A 17,867-nucleotide genomic window follows, 5' to 3' on the forward strand; every position below is an offset into this window, starting at 1 on the left:
ATTATAGGTATCTAAAAATGTGATGATAATAAATAATAAAACCAGTGTATAGACTTTTCTGTACATACTGTACATATATAAATGACCTCCTGGGTCCCCCAAAGTAAACTTTTAACATTCTGTATCTTTTACAGTGCATATGCTACTGGCATGTAGCCACCCACCCACCCAGATTTAGCTGAAATAAATTTATTCTAGTTCATTTAAGTAGAAAACTTGTAAAATACAAAGGTACTCACTTTGCTCATAAGGTTACTAAAACAAAGTGTTTCCTTAAATGGAGTGTTGTGGGGTTTTTTTCTCCTGCAGGACTGTGCACAACTTAATAACTTCTTACCTTATATGTACCTTTTATTTTCCTTTGCAGATGGGGTTTATACAGATTAATGAGGACTTCATATTTATTGAGCCACTCAATCGCACTTTGGCTGTGACAGGACATGCACACAGGGTGTACAGACGAAAAAGGTCCGTAGAGGAGAAAGTTTCTGAAAAGCCACCTTCTCAGAATCATTACTGTGGTGTTGTTACAGGTAATGTAAAAATCGCACTGAGAAACTGAAATGTAACAAATATAGCTTCAAGAAAAGTAGATAATAGTTGCAACAGAACCTTGACAGAAGCAGAACTGATTATTCTTGTAGCAGTCTACCCTACAGTAGACTCGGAGGCAGCATGTCACTTGTTGGGAGAGGGAGTTGTCCATTAGGAATAGACTCTTCTTCTTAATATGCGTTTGTATTTCAAAGTAGAAATCTTTACAGCATTTCTTAATTTCAACTTAATAACTAAAATCTATTTATTGTCTCTCTCTGTCATCAGAGCTGCTTAATCACTCACCATGTGCAATGCTTGTACTTAATTTTCTGTTTTCTGTGATTTTTTTAAGAGTTCTTGTTTTATGAATGACACTTAGATGTGTATGCAACAATCCTAATGCACCTTCCTCAATGGCAGGTAGAACAAGTTGTTGAAATAGAAGGGTTTCAACAGAAGTTTGGCACATAGTGATGACTTCATCGTTTCCAGTGGGGAAGGGTGAAAGACGGTGTTTTGTTTTTTCTGCTTCATCATAAGCTGTCATTCTTCAAAGGGTAGAGGACATCTCAGTCCTCTGACCTCAGCATGAGCTGAGGGTGTTTCTAGTGTTGTTGTGAGAAGTTATTTTTCTCCTAGGAAATAAACCAGGTTGAGTGCACATTTTTAGGCTTATTTTTCATGTGTGAGTGAAATCCCAGCAAAATGCAGAGAAGATGGCAGAAGTGCACTGCAATGGTTAGGAAGCTGGATTAGATGACATTTGGGATGAGGCAGAAGGAACTAAGCTATTTTAAACAGATAAGGAAAGATAAAGAAAGGATGCAGCTGCAGTTTTCTGGTGCCTAAGGGTCTGCAGAGAGAAGATGAAGCCAGACATTCCTTAGAAGTATGCTGTGACAGACAACAGTTGTAATTTGTGTTCAAGGAAATTTCTATTTCCATAAGGAAAAGAAAATATCTACAAGAATGCTTAGCACTGGAACAGGTTGCCTAGAGAGGTTGTCAAGTTCACATCCTCAGGTATTTATAAAGCATGTCTAGAAGTGGCTCTAAGAGAGCTGATCATACTCTGACACTTGGTCTGGCTTGAGCAGGAGGTTGGACTAGCTGCCCTCTGGAGATCATTTTCAGCCTAAACTTTTCCATGGCTGTCTGATCCTTTCTGAACTTTTATACTGCTCTGTCCATTTTACATAGTTACAGAATAAATGGGACAGGTTTTGTGGTGTTTTTTTTTTTTTTTCCCATTTTGGAATTATTGTTTTTATAGTTAGGCATCCATCCAGAGTTTGAAATCAAAGATAAATTTGCAAAGCAAGGCTCTTTTTGCAGTGGGATGAAATAAATTACATGTAACCTCCTCCAGTTGCCTCTATATTACTATTCTAGGCTTTGTATTACATTGACACTGCTTATCTAAAAGTTAAACTTTCTGTAGTTTTTCACATTAAGTAAAGCTGTTTATTCCTCCCTATTAGAGAAAAGTGAATTATAGTATGCATGCCTGCATATGTATGGGAATGAGAAAGAAAAAATGAAAAGTAGGCATGGTGTATGCGCTGCAAAAAGGGGGGAGGAGTATCTGACAAAGTAGCAAACCGTGATGGGTATGAAAATGAGAAAAGATGCAAACTTGTCCATAAGGACATGATTTTTCTGTGATGTTCATGATCAAATATCCTTTCACTTTCTCTTACCCTCTAAAATGGGATTAATATTTTGTAATAATCTTACACTGCAAGCTCTGATTTGTTATAAATCTGTCAATGGAGATTCAAATATCGGTTTGAAGGAGGCTTCATTATATCTACCACCAGGTTTAAAATTTCAAAATAGTGCAAGCTGTTCATAACTGAGTAGCATCTTCTGACACAATGTTATTGCCAGGGTGTCTAAATAGCTGCACTTTCCAATCAATGCTGTTGTTCTCCAAGATCAATCAGTCCCTCACTCTGCTGCCACAGGTTATTTTACTAAGAGTGACTGCAGTAAGTTATGTGCTTAAATGGTCTGTCTATGCTGAGAGCAATTTGTTGGTGTGACATGAATTTAGTTAATATCACCAAAATACTAATTCTACAGATGGTTGCTACACACATGCATGTTTGCACACATGGTAGAGCCTTAAAGTGAATAAAAGCATCAAAAATAAGCCTTTACATAAATATTTCAGAATTCTAAGTCAAATAATAAGCGAAGTAGATCAATTAAACAACAGTAAAGCAGATGAGTATGTGGGGCTCTGAGATAGTCTCAGCTGCCTTTATGGTAAAGGTGTAACTTTGTGACATAGAGCAGCTACAGCCTTGGGATCACAGCAACTTTTCAGCAATATTGTCCTGTCTTACGACCGTATCTCTTGCTTCTACAGTGCTTGTGTGTCAGGATAGAAACAGATATTTCTGTTGCTGGTTTTGATCCAAATTGATCTCAAAGGCTGGCTACCTATCAAGCAAATATGTATTGCCAGTGATGAATTGTAATTATCAGAAGGAATGAATGTCTGTGCTGGAGGTGTTGAAGGATCACTGTTGGGAATAATAGCTTTTCATGGAGAACTAGCAGAGGCAATCAAAGAAGGTATTGTTTGTTGTCCATTACCATTGAGAGCTGGACTGAAAGTTGCTATGCAGCCAAACTTGTTTGGAGAGAACAAAGAACTTGTTTTTGTGAATGGGGTGGTTTTCTTATTAATTAGGAGAGGGAGAGAATCCTACTGACAGAAGCAGTTGCATTCTTGATTGTGGATAGTGTGCACATATATCCTTTTGTTGAAAGTGTGTATGATTTATTTTTGTATGTGAGCCTGTTGCACATACACAGCCCTTACACTCCCCACCTTTCTTTAGCACTTAGCACCAGAAACCTTTAAAAGAAACCAGTACAGAACTGTGTTACAGAAAAAATGTGAGAGAAGCAGTTGTAATTAAAGCAAAGGGCCATGTTGAGAAGCTAAGGTTTTTTTCTTCTACCTGCTCTGAAGCACTTGTTCCAAACTGAAGTTGTTTGTATAGTAAACTGAACTCATGGTGAAGTCATGGGGCATATTGGGGAAAAAAGAAATCTCTTTCCCAGGATATGGTAAATGTGAATTTTGAATCCCTTCTGAATTTGGAAGACTCCTCTTCTACTTCTTAGTTCTGGCAATAAACAATATACTGTCCTGAGATACCAGTGTGCTTTTCTTCTTAGAATGATGGAATATTGCAGGAAAAGCCCATTAAGTTTCACTGAATCAAAAGCAGAAGTCTTATTTTATGGCATGTAGACTAGGCGGTCATCTGGGAGAGCTGTTGATTCCTGCTCTACAGCCTGTTTATATGTGATAAAATATGCAGTAAAATGTGCAAACAGTCTTGGTCATGAATCTATTAGATTGCATAAGATGGAGACTGGTGCTACTTGAGATATTACTTTCTACTCCTTGGGTCAGAAAAAGTTGTCGCTCTGTAGGAAAGAATTTAAATCCTTATTCAAATTATAGTGGAGGTATAGCTCATGGCTTATTAAGCTCCTGAATATTCCCTGTGCAGGCAGAATACTGCAATTTCCTTATGACTAGGTTACCCCCTGGGGAGTGATGGTGATTCCTCTGTAGTCTGGGCTACATGTGCATATATGCAGGAAATGCTTTTATGCCTGGGGACTTGAAGTTGTCCAGGAGTCATGTAGCCCCTTTAATGTTGGCTTAGATACTTTATGTAACCTGTGATAATAGTAGATGGCTCTAAATTTTTTTTAAGGTGGGGTTATTGCTTTGTTAACATTTCTGCTTGTTTTTTCTTAATTACCTATATTATGTCAAATTTATTTGCTGCAATATTTTTAGCCTTCTTGCTGAAGTAATGCAGTATTCCTAGGTTTCCTTTCAGTCAACTGATTTTAAGTACTATAAGGATATGGAATCTTCTTATTCTACATGGTTGCACAAACGGAAGTGTTATTGCACAGAACTCTCCTGTAGAATTTATTTTTTATTTTGGCAATGCAATTACATTTTTAAGATGAATTTATACATCTTTAGTCTGTCTTTTATCTTGTTAGTACATGAATTATTGGTGTATCTGGGTTTTTTGCAGCAGTTACCTCTTTCATATTTTGCCTTCAATAATGACCAGTTCTTTGTAATTTTTACTGATTTATGAATATGTAAAGAAACAGGAGTTTTTGTCTAAAGCCTGCTTTGCTTGTTATCTGGCAGCAGTTGTGGCAATTATTTGAATACCAGTAGTACCAAAATTACTAATTCCATTTATTTAAAGTTCTTAGGAAAGAGCTACAATTTTCAGATAAATAAGATCTCGTGACAGGATTTCTGCCAGCAATTTGGAAAAGGTTGGCTGGCCAAGAACAGATTGTCCATTGGTTTGTTAATGGGAGAGATATCTAAGGCAGACAAATGATGGGCAGACAGCTTGTCTAGAGAGCTGTGTAGTCTTCTCATTCACTGCAATCCCAAAAGACAAAAGTTTCAACAGCTTATGGGACCACAGTGTTCTTAGTGTTTAGCACAATGATGTATTTTATTGTGGCCTCTCAGTTCTGAACAGAAACGCACTACTAGCTATAACTTTTAGAGAGATGTGTTAAGAGAATTCTCTGTACATGCTAAGATTAAATTAAAAGTTTTCAATCACTAGATGCTGTCTTTTACAAAGAAGTGAACAGTGATTAAACTGTTGCTGGAAACTGCACTGTGCCTAGGAGGAAGGCAGATTGAGCAGGTGGGTCATAAGAGATGTTTTTTAACCCACATGAGTTTACTTTTTAAACTTAGACCTATAGCTTACCCTCACATTAGATGTTTCTATGTTAAGCCATAGCTGTATGGCTTATAGGAAGTGGTTTTTTGGCACAAATACTAACACTGAGGTTTCATTAGAAATTATTCTCAAAAGAGCGATGAAAACACACATAATATTTTATAAACTAGGCTGTAGATCCACAGTTAGCAAACATAAGTTAGGCTAGAGTGTAGCAGAAGTTATAAGGCTAACCAAGTGTCTGAAGGATCAAAATAAGAGACTTTAATTTTAGATAGCTTGAATTTATAAGCTGTTTCTACTTCTAGGTCATCAAACACCAAACATTTATTTCTGGAGAATGCATACTTATTTTTTTTAGTAAAAGTGTTAGTAAGTCTTACACTGCCACCAGTTGTAGGGGGATGGGCAAGACTTTCTCAGATGTAGTGGGATGGACTAAATCATTCAAATGTATAATCTTTTATGAATGATTCAGAAAGGATAGAAAACTTTTTTAAAGTGTGCATAATTTATACGAGTTACATTGAAAAACATGTCTCTGCATTTATAAAATCTATATTACACGTATATTTAAATCACAGACCCCTCTTCCACTGGTATTTTATATTTTAAATTTAATTTGTGAGTTAATTGACTTTGTGAGTTCATTTTTAGCACTATCCTGAAGACTGACTTATTTTTTGGAGAGTGGTCGTGTATTATAAAATATACTTCAGGAACTTTCCAGTTAGAGAAGAGGTTGGTTGAATTGCAAAACATTGTCTCAAAATTTTTCAATATATGATTGTTTCCAGAACATAGTTGTCGTCTCAAACATCACTTTTTTCATCACAGAGACCCTGATACTCCATTGTGGATGCTTCAAGAAACTTCACTTGGTTTTAATGAGATCAGGCCCAGAAGTTCTACATCCTCTCAAGAGGATCTAACAATATTTGGCTATTACAACAAGGAGTTTAATTTTTCATTTTTTTTTAAACTAGATTATTTAAAATGGCATTGTTAACTCCTGTATGTAAATCTGACCACCTTCTGGCTTGAACTGTTTCTATGTAATTAGGCGGGGTGGGGGGTTTCCTATGTACCATAGTAGTAAGGGGGATTTTGTTGGGTTTTTAGAGGGGAAACTGAAAATTACCACCATTAATAACCTCAACCTTACAGTAAACATAACATGTTTTTAATTTTTAGCTTTCTGTAAATTTGGAGGCCTGTTTCCAGGGTTTGGCTTTATTACTTTGCTTCAGCTGCTTATAATGACGGGAGCACAGATTTTGAAGTCATGTCTGTAAAAATTTACTTTTTTATTTCTAACAAACTGATGTCATTCCCTGTCATTAATCTGAAATATTATTTCCTCTTCGCAAATCACGGAATTGTTGCATGTATTTACTGAATACATGATTTTGTGGCACAACTGTGTTTGTTGTCTTGTATGCTAAGATATCAAGACATCAAGATATTTTCTCTGTGATTTATGAAGATGGACAGACAAAAATCATGCAATGTCAGTGAGACTGTTTTTCCTTCAGACCCAACATGAGTTTTCTCCCACAAACCAAAGTAAGAGACACATATTCTTTTTATAAATATGTTAGTTGAAAGGCTGCAAATAATCTTTCTGACTTTATTTGAAAAGATGGATAAAATTTCTGTTTTCTTGGTATGAGCTAATATTTATACGTAGTAGAGACCTTCAGTATGAGCCTTAGCATTGGAAGTAGCAAATAAGCATAACATATTGAGGTCCATAGCGATTAGTTTCCACATAATGAGAGTTATAATATAACCAAGGGTAACAAATCCTGAAAAGTACTGCAGGGGTAGTTTGAAGGATGAGTTTCTCAAACTGTTTTGGTTTACAGATAAAAGAAAATCCAAGACTCAAAAAGTGTCTGAAAGTGGAAGAGGAAAGCGATACTCTTACAAGTTGCCTCAAGAGTACAACATAGAAACTGTTGTGGTGGCAGATCCAGCTATGGTTTCGTATCATGGAACAGATGCTGCCAGAAGATTTATTCTAACCATCTTAAACATGGTAGGAAATTTAAAACTAATTTTGATATTTTGCCAACAACGCATGCACCGCAGGCTGATTTTCTTGCCCCTTCTAGTGATTCTGACTGAACACCTGTAAGGCACAGACCAAAACAGGACCATCAGCAGGCTATACAGACTTAGTCCATATGTTTTGCAGCAGACAACTGTGGTGCTGCAGGCTTGTCTGTACTGTGTGGTCATACATCTCAGGGAATCCTGGAAGTGAGAGAACAAGATGAATTTTTGGTTAGAAGCCCATGCTGTTGTTGGAAAGGTTGGGATATTGGATAGTTTTTGGTGACCTGTGCTTGATATGAAGACATGACATTGTTATGGGAAAGCATTGTGAGTCAGTGATGGTGGAAAAAAAAGAAAGAATAATTAATTTGGACAATTACATTCCCTTCCAATTCTATCTGGAGCTGTACTCATTTGGTGCATAAAGCAGTGAAAAATAGCATCTGTAATATACAAGGAAAGATTGTTCTAAAGAAGGAGCATAAGCTGAAAAATTAATATAAGCTTTAACTATTCTGAATGATAGGAAGAATTAGAGAGTTAGACGTTGGCTGAGAGCAGTTGGTCCAAGATCATGGATTTAAATGAATAGAAATTTTCATGTGAACAGTATTAAATGTGTGTGTAAATATTTGGAGAAAAAGGCCACAGTTTATAAAGTGATTGTGGCCACTAAGAGAAAAAGGTCTTTTTTTATGTTTCCAGAACTAATATTACCTACGCTCTGTTTTCTCTTCAGAAAACCAATGCACTACATTATCTTAATGTTTTGTTCAGATTACAGAAAATGAAAACAGTCACAGTAGAATATGAGAGCTTTTGAGGTTCTTTGGGGTTCTGTTATTTTTAGTTTTCGTGCAATGCAAATTCATATTCTTATTTGTTGGAATTTTTTTTTTCTCTCTTAGGTTTTTAATCTTTTCCAACACAAGAGTCTAGGATTACAAGTAAATCTTCGGGTGACTAAACTTGTCCTTCTTCATGAGACTCCAGTAGGTATTTATGACATTTGTCTTAGCCAGTAGAGGGTAATGCTACTTAGCTTGTTGCTCCACAAAAGCTTGCAATATTTATGAACTTTAATGGCTAAAAAATTTCCTTGGTTATCTTTCGTATAGTATGTAGTGATTTCCACTGACAAGCAGTCCCAGTGAAGATTAATCTTCTCCTAATTTATGTGCTGCATGTATTGAGACTTATCTGTTCTTGCAATTAAAAGTCAGTCAAAGTTTCCATGTGGAAATCAGGTAGACCTTAGCAAAATCTGCTTCTGCTCTGCTTTTTGTGCATTCATATATGTCAATAGAAAAATAATCTCCTTGAAATCCATTGGACTGCGGAAGGAGGACTGATGTTCTTTGTTGTCTAATCCCTAGACAAACAAACGCTGATATAGCACTTAGTTCGTAAGGAAGTAGGATTCCCTTACCAATAGTTCTAATCTAAAATTTTATATTTTCCAGTGAATAAGTAATTTATTCCTCCAGTTCCTCTCATCAGTTGGAGTAGTCTCATTTAATGTTCACATTCTGCATCTTAATATCATTATACTTCTCCTCGCCATGGATAAAGACAAATCAGGAAATAAATAAGACTAGAGTTTGAGGGAACTCTAGTACACATGAACACGTGTACATTCTAAATGCACTGTCTTCATTTGTATCTTTAACATGTCAGGAAGGTGGTCTCGGCACCTGAAGTTTGAGTTGTTTTGCCATGGACATATTATGCCATAAAAAGCAGAATATTTTTGCTAGCTCAGTCAAAAAAGGTTCCAAATTCTATGTATAGAATCCTAATTTTAATAGCATTAATTGGTTTTAATTTCCAGGCAGATATGTATATTGGACATCATGGTGAAAAAATGCTGGAAAGCTTTTGTAAATGGCAACATGAAGAATTTGGCAAGAAGAATGATATACACTTAGAAATGTCGACAAGCTGGGGTGAAGACATGACTTCAGTTGATGCAGCTATACTGATAACAAGGTAAAGTAGTGAAAGATGAGCATTAAAAAATAGGCAGAAGTAGATGGCCAATATGGTAAGAATTTAGTTTGCAGCGAGGAAGGGAGCATTTTGGAGGCATCTGGATCTCAAAGTTGGTAGTAAAGTGTAACTAAAGGTGGTACAGAAAGCAGTATTTCCCAGATGGTAAATATTTGAAGTGATGAACCGGTTACTCTTTTGTTTCTCCTTTGGCTATATAGCTGAGGCCTTATCTGTATAGCAAAGGTTGGAATCCTTCATCCGTGTGCCTTCATTTAAAAGAGGCAGCACCCCAGACCTGTAGATGCTTTCAGTCAAAACACAAAAGCATATTTAAACCATTCAGAGCTAGACCAGCATTAGGCGCATTACTGAGGCATGCTTCCCTCTTAACTGATCTGGAACTGGTATGATTCACTCTGTGCTGAAGGTACATCACAATATGTGATGTACATAGTGATGTACACAGGACATCTTCAGCCACAAGGATACGATTCCAGAATTGCAGTTCCTTGTAGCTCTTAAGTGTCAGGCATTTCACACATTGAGAAGGAAATAGGCCTCCAGTTCACCTCTTTCCTTCCAAGCAGGAACTGTCATGGTTTTGTCTGTAATTGGTGCACAGTGGGGATGCTTGTTGGTGTTCAGCCAGTATATGGGCATGATCCAGAGGAAAGGACAGAATGATGGTTCAAGCAGTCTAGGGCTGGACTTAGTGCTGTTTTTGAGGTGGAGCTTGGACTGGATAACCTTCAGAGCTCCCTTCCAAAGAAAATTCCTGTGGTTGGCTCTGGTGGAATACTGCTGTGCAGGCCCATCCTGGTCAGTGATATGGTATCCTAAAACCATGTGTAGTCTTTACACCCACATGGAGTTTTTTGCCATTTATTCAGAGCACTCTCACTGAGAACCTATATAAAGTTAAAATAATGCATTCTTCTTGAAGTTAGTTTCATTCTGATTACTCTAATATCGACAGTGTATTTCAGTCTTTTGAAGCAGAAGAATGCTTCCCCAAATTTTCCTGTTTTGGAGAGCCAGTCATTTATAGGAAGCAGGAAGTTTAGAAGTCCAAACTGTCTGTGGTGAGAGCTTTATTGCTAGTTTTGCTGTTCAATCCCTTTTCTTCTCTGAGAAAAGCCCACACTTCTTACTCTGTGTCATCCTCCTCTATTTGGTGTGTGTATTGGTTTTATGGATTGTTGGGGCTTTGAGGGGGCAGATTTTTCTTTGCCACACATTTATACATGAGCTAAGCTGTAGTTCTACTCACAAGCTCCTTTCAAGTCTGGTGGAAGACACAAGAAATAATGTTCTCTGCAGTAACTTTTCATGACCTCATCAGGAAACATATTTGGAGTGACAGACTAGAAGTAAATTTTGTAGATTAAGAACCCAAACTGATTTTAATGGTAGTGAGTGCATTGTGGGGCTGGGGCAGGGTAGGGGGGAAGGTCTGGAAAGAAAGAAGGGGGAAGAAAAGAAGCAAGCAGTAGGAAAGAGTAAACTTGGGCCAAGGCATAAATGATGCCTGAGTATCATAGATGGCATTGGGTTAATCAGGATGGCTCAAGGGGAATAGACTTCCTTACATCTAGCTATCCCTTGTGACTATTCAAGGATGATGATCAACAGCCTTCTGCTTGTTTGCTAGAATCCTTGGCTCTCTTATTTGAGACAGCTGAGGCAGCCAGCAGCATCCACAATAGCAGCAGCAGTTTAAGCAAGTATCAAATGCTTCAAGCCTGTATGGGTCAAGAGAGTGAACACAGGGTGTGAACACATTCTTTAGCTTATAAGGTACATCTCATGAGTAATAAGATGCTATAAAATAAATAAAGCATGTGACACCTTTTTCCTGTCACCGTTTCATCTTCAGCTTAATGAGTCTTTATGGGAAGAGGCAGAGGCATTCTGAACTGATGCAAGTGAGGCATTAGTTAAGGTGACAAGAGTCAGTGGTCTGGAAATGTCTTCAACTGTCAGTGCTTTTGGCCACACAGCTTCTTGGATTTAATGCGGCATTTCTGGAAGTCTTGGTGGATGACAAATTGACCACAAGCTGGTAGTGTACCCTTATGGCCAGGAGGACCAAGGGTATTCTGGGGTGCATTGGGAAGAATATGGCCAACAGGTTGGAGAAAGTGATCCTTCCTCTCTCTTTGCCCATATCCGTGTTCAATTCAGGGCTCCTCAGTATAAAAAAGACAGGAAACAACTGCAGAGGGTCCAGCAGAGGCCACAGAGATGATTTGTGATCTGGAGCATCTCTCTTATGAGGAAACACTGCAGGAGCTGGGCCTGTTTGGTCCAGAGAAGACTTAGAGGGGATCCCATTAGTAAGTATAAGTATCTCAAAGCCGCCCAGGGCATGGTGCCATGGAAAGCAAGACTCTTTTCCATGGCACCCAGTGACCAGACCAGGAGCAATGGCCATAACCAAAACACAAGAAATTCCACCTCATCATGAGGAAAAACTTCTTTACACTGAGATTTTTGGAGCACGGGAACAGGCTGCCCAGGGAGGTCATGGAATTTCCCTCTCTGGAGACATTTACACCCCACTGGGACATGTTCCTGTGTCACCTGCTCCAGGTGACCCTGCCTTGACAGGAGGATTGTACTGGATGATCTCCAGAAGTCCCTTCCAACCCTAACAATTCTGGGATTCTGTGATTCTAATGGTAAAAAAGCTTTGCAAAGTTCTGATCATTTGCTAAGATGCTTTCCTGCTTTGTAATAATGTTATTTTGATTTCATAGAATTGTTGGGGTTGGAATGGACCTTAAAGATCATCCAGTTCCAAACCCCTTACTACATGGGCAGGATATTTTGTATTAGAGCAGACTGGTCAAAGCCCCATCCAACCTGGCCTCTAGAATTTCCAGGAATGGGGCATTCACAGCTTCTCTGGGTAACCTGGGCCAATATCTCTCACCTTTGCAGTAAAGAATTTCTTCCCTATATCTAATATAAATCTTGCCAATTTCAGTTTATTGCCATTCCCCTTCGTCCTGATACTAGATGCCCCTGTAAAAAGTTCCCCTCCAGTCTTCTTGTAGGTCTGCTTTAGGTGCTGGAAGGTTGTAAAAAGAGCTTCTCTCTTCTCCAGGCTGATCAAACCAAACTCTCTTAGCGTGTTTTCATAAGAGAGATGCTCCAGCCCTCTGATGTTTTCATGCCTCTTGTCTGGACTTAGTCCAGGGTTGTCTACAATTTTTTACCTGTCATTTTAAATACCATATTTTGGATTAAGTCTATGATTAGTTTTATGGAATTTGGAGTAGAGAGAAGGGAAGTGATTAGTTAGATGTCAGGTAGTAGGTTAGTGCTGGAGCAAGAAATTAAAGATCTGTTCTTCTGATGTTTTTATTTTTCAGTGGTATTATTGTCTAGACTGTACTGCCTCCCACATGAGAGCTGCTTTAGCTGCTAATTTATTAGCTGATAATAAATAATACCAGAGAAATTTTCTGACTGGGAATGTTTTGCTAATCCAGGCTATCTCTACACACCATCAGGTTTATGGTATAGCTAGCACCATGTGTGGCTTTACACGTGTGTTTTGTTAATTCGAAGTCTCATTCTGTTTTGCAAGCAGGGAACAACCTCCTTTGTCACAACTTCCATTTGGACAGCAGGTCTGCTTATTGAGAGAAATGATTTTGTTTATACAGATGAACACCAACTGCTTGGTGTTTTTTGAGTAAATATGTAAAGTTTTGGGTATCCAACACATTCTGTGGCAGCCCTCCTAAAAGTTGCCACATCTCCTCTTTTGTCTTGCATGATAATAGAGCAGCAAGAGTTCTTTGTAAAAGCTTTCCTGTGTGCTTTCACATGCCAGTTTTGTGTAGTAACCAAGAGAGTTAGAAATGAAGTATTGAGTGCTCTGCAGAGCTAATTTTTAATGCCTAAGTGCAAAGAGTGTAATGTGGATGTTGTAGAGATTGGTATTCAGCAGTCAAAAGGCTATCATAGCCCTTTCAGGGAAAAGTTACTTTTTCTAAACTTATTTTTGCATTTGTTCTGTAAGGAGGAAAGCAAAACCAACTTCTCCCCACAGCTTTCTCTGCTGCCCAGCTAGACTGTAATCATGCGTATCTGCTACCAATTAATTTCAATTTACTTTGGCCCTATTTCATGTCAGTTTTCGTTTAGTTTCCCTTTAAATTAGCTTATTTTGATGAAATGATATCCTGTTTATAGTATGGTGCCATGAAGTAGAGGAAAGTTATCTATTTATATATTTAGAAAAGGTTACTAGGGAGGTCGGATATATGTGATAATCAAGATAAAAGGTGTTTTGAAGACTGTCTTGATAAAACTACCTGTTTATCAGGTAAGTTTTACTGTATTCACAGTTATAAATTAGTACAGTTACTTTATAGATAGACAGTATCAGGACTTTTCTCTGAGGAAAAAATGCAGCATATTGCATCAATATCTTCCTTGCCTTTTAAGTTACAGGGTCTGAATGTGCAGGGACAAGCCCTGATTTTGGTGCCCCTTGAGATGACATTACCAGTTCCTATCTGCACAGGTTGCTTGACCTGAATGATGTAACTGAAAATAAGGCAGGAAAAGGCCTGTGGAATTCCCAGTTGTTCTGTGATGGTGCTTAAGTTCTTATACAGCCTCTATTACAAATTAGGTAATGAGACCTTTGAAGTGTATAAACCTTTGAAGCATGTGGTTACAAGAATGAGGCAGAATTTACCTTCACTTAAAAATGATGAATTTTGCTGCTTTTCCAGTGCATCGGTCAATCTGTTGTGTCTCAGTGGTTTGTAGAAAAAGTGTGAGAAGAATAATACAGAAAAAGACTAAGTTCTTTATTCTTCTTCTTAGAACTGATATTTTCACGTGTCCTTATGGCAGAAAGTAGACCTCTGATTCTCCTCATATTCATCAGGTAGTGATATTCCATGTTGATAGTGTGCATCAGGCATTTATTCCTACTGATCTTCAGTATCTGAGATCTCCTTGCCCTGGGTGACACATAATTGAAACAGTGCTGTTAGGCACTTTCACTGTAAGAAAGTGCCTTGTTCTTTAAAGTACCTAGTGGCATAAACAGCACTTAGATATCATAAATATTGTTTCACTTCCAATAGTTTCAACCATCCAGAAGTCTCCCCAAAAGTTGGACAAGATTTTTTTAAGTGTTGCTATTACCTTCCAATGAACAGAAGAAATGCAGTTATTTTTCTGACTTTGATTTTTATTACCTTTCTGAGCCAAAAATAAATCCTCAAGAAAGTCAGAGGAGGAAGACTGTGAAAGATCCTTGCATGAATGAAACTGATATTACAGGGTCACTCCAAAAGCCTGGTCTGTTTGGCAGTCAAAATTGCTGAAACATATTGAGATAGAGATTGGGGATTGCCACTGCAGTCCTTAAACTCCTGGTGAATTTCAGCTTTGGAAAATTGAATTCTTGCAAATGCACGGTGAGAGATGAGATTATTCTTAATTTTGTCTTCATCGCTGTAACTTCAATACTGCCAACTCTCTTGATCATTTTGTACTCAATTTATCAATTCTCTTGATAATTTGGTTTATTTGACACTACCAGCAGGCATCAAGGAAGTTAATGAGAATCTCACATGGCACTTCTGCTAATTATTTAGTTAATTATTTAATTAATAAGATTGCAGATGCAGAAGAAAGCAGGGAAACCTGAAAAGAGCATATTTTCCTTTTTTTTTTTTTTGAAGCCAGAATCTCCTGTAAAATTGAAGTCCTGTATTTTTACCTTGTGTTTGTAAAAAATCCCACTAATTTTAAGTCATTTTATGCCCTTTTGGTTTTTTCATTTTTAAGATGTTTGAGTCTGTGAAGTGATAATGCTTGTAATAATGGGTGTGGGAAAAATTTGCATGAATTTACCTTTTGCTGTCAGCTTACTCTTTCAAGTTCTAATAGTTAGGCTATGTATGTTCCATTCATTAGGACAGGTCTGTTCCATAGGAATACATGGACTTGAACTGAATTTAAAATCTCTCAGTATCAAGTGCAAGACCCAAACATAAAATTTAGACAGTTATTTTTACATTTTAATTTTCTGGTGATTAAGAAAGTTAGGCAAGTCTTAGACAAAAATTTGAAAGAAAGGAAGATTAACTGTTCAGCAGTTGATTATTGGCACAGTTATTTACTTTCTGTAAGGACAGTTGGACTTATTTCTATTTTTCTTACTTCAGCTTTCAACCATACCCTGTGTACCCTTTGTTGCTGAAATCTGTTGGAAAACTCCTCCCTGTGAAAATACTGGTAGGCTGTGCTCAAGTCACAACTCTTTGTCTCAGAGTAATTTACAGAGGTTACTCTATGTAATTGTTCTCTCACTTCTTTCCACACATTTTCTGCTTTACAGAATTATTTTTTTCAAGCATAAACACCAAAACTGGCCACTATATTGTGTGAACAGAGGTAGTGGTGTCATTTTGATATTTTCCTGTATCTTTATCTAAGGATGCTTTTAGTTTCTACTGCCTGTTTCCAAATACTCATTTTTTGTTATTGTTTCATCTAATTAAGTTGGGAGGCCACTTTTGGCTGCTCTAGAAAGAAAATTTACTCAGAGGAGTTATCTTTAAAACTTGATCTGTCTTGATTCCTATGTCTATCTGTCAGAATTAATTTCATTTTTAAACTTTTCCAGGAATGCTTCTGTATTTTCTTCTGCATCGTTGTTTAATGCTAATGCTAAGTCTAGGTTCTGTTGGACTCCACTCAAAAGCACCTTCCTTGGATTCCTAACTACACTGTATCTGTTTCAATATGTTAATGATATATCAAATTCAGCTGTTTGTTTACTTATCATACTTCCAAACTGTTGTTTTTTAGTCTGACTGAAATGTGAGCTTTATAATATAATAATAATAATAATAGGATTATTTGTATCACCCTTTTTAATCTCAGTTGAGCTTTACAGAGCCTAAATGATGTGTTAACCATTTGAAATAATTAAATATATATTATTTCCTGTTTTTCCTGAAATACACTGACCAGTACATACTGATGCCTTTGAGATTTGCCCTCAAAATAATAAACAGTTTCCGAAAGGCCATTTACACTAGTAGCATTTTCCATTTATTTAAATTCCCAAATAAATGGAAAATAAGTAATTTTTCTTGTGGTTCATTAACATCAAAATAATTTTAAATTTAATTACTGCCATTAAAAGTGCATTTGTTAATTAGTACATGTGTACTTTGTTTATATGTGAGAGTTATTTCAGAATGACCTGTTGTGTGAAGAGACAAGAACATCTTCAGTGTTGTAGTTATTCACTTTGCCCAATGCAAATGAAGAAATTTGCAATTTGATGATAGTGTCACTTGCCACAAGTACCATTAATTGCAACAATTCCTTATGAAAATCTTATGATTTGATGAAGCTTGCTACTTGAGCAGTAAGCCTCAAAAATATTGTAAGCCCTGGAATCAATAACAGCAGAGGTTAGACTGCAGTTTCAAGCAGTCTAACTTCTGCTGTTATTCAAGCTACCTACATTTTTCAAAACTGCAAACATTAGAGAAATTGGAGTAGAGTGAAACCAGAATGAAGACCTGGTAGACTGGTAAAATCTGTTACCTGTCCTTTTTCTGCTTTTCTCCAGTCTAGCATATGGAAAGAAATGATTCACCAACCTGATTAAAAATAGATATTTTGAAAATTTTGACTTGCCAAAAACAAGTGTGAAATTTATTTAAAATGATAATTTACTGGAAATTATTCACAAAAAATAAGTCTGGATTTTAATTTAGTCTTCCTTTACTGTTCCTTTTGGTCTTCTGTTGTACATACCACCTACACATCAGGATTTATTTTAACAAAGACAATGTACTGAGATACTTTGTATTTAGAAATTAAGAAGCCTTTGTGCTGTGGAGATCCTTCCTAATGCTATATGTAATGAACTAAAATCTACTAACTAAACATAATTTTCTGAAGCAATGCAGAAGTGGTTATCTGTCCTTGCTTAGAATCCTTTTCTGGGGTTAGCCAATTCATTCAAGAGCAGAATTCAGGCATAAATAGCGTGAAAGCTCCTCCTTTCCTTCACTTGAGTAAGGACCTGTTTTATATTCCATGTGTGTGAAAGTAACCATTTAGAGTAATGGGCATTATGTGCTGGGTACTGCTTGGCGTAGGTGGGCTTTAACCATTTCTTGCTTTCATTGGCAGACACTCAGTTACCAACTGGTGCCACTAAAGCTTCTATATGCTATAACAGTAATTTTAATATCTTGGCTTTGCTTTGCTGAGAGAAAAGATGAGAAGGAGAAGGCAAATAATCTGTCTGAGGACTTAGTAGTGTGCTTTATTTTTGTGAGAATCGCTGGTAGGTTTAGCTAGAACTGTAAATCTTTCCTAAGGAGCCTATGTATGTAATGTATTCATATTCCTGGAAGTTAAAGGAGGCATTACATTCCTTCAATGTAAGTCGGGAACTAAGAATGGTTTACTGCTATTTCCCTCTTGCCAAATCATAGCAGTACCATT

At 37.1% G+C, this 17,867-nt stretch overlaps 1 protein-coding gene across 2 annotated transcripts in view; it reads left to right on the forward strand.

The window, feature by feature from the left end:
- ADAMTS19 (ADAM metallopeptidase with thrombospondin type 1 motif 19) overlaps positions 1-17,867 on the forward strand; it is a 130,590-nt gene that overhangs the window by 24,663 nt on the left and 88,060 nt on the right. For both annotated transcript variants that reach the window (XM_059874150.1, XM_059874151.1), the window contains exons 3-6: positions 368-533; positions 7,172-7,344; positions 8,273-8,356; positions 9,196-9,353. In XM_059874150.1, coding sequence (XP_059730133.1) covers positions 368-533; positions 7,172-7,344; positions 8,273-8,356; positions 9,196-9,353 — 581 coding nt within the window. The remainder of the gene's footprint in view (positions 1-367; positions 534-7,171; positions 7,345-8,272; positions 8,357-9,195; positions 9,354-17,867) is intronic.

Source organism: Haemorhous mexicanus, chromosome Z (genome assembly GCF_027477595.1).
Source record: "Haemorhous mexicanus isolate bHaeMex1 chromosome Z, bHaeMex1.pri, whole genome shotgun sequence".
In the NCBI taxonomy this organism is placed as follows: domain Eukaryota; kingdom Metazoa; phylum Chordata; class Aves; order Passeriformes; family Fringillidae; genus Haemorhous; species Haemorhous mexicanus.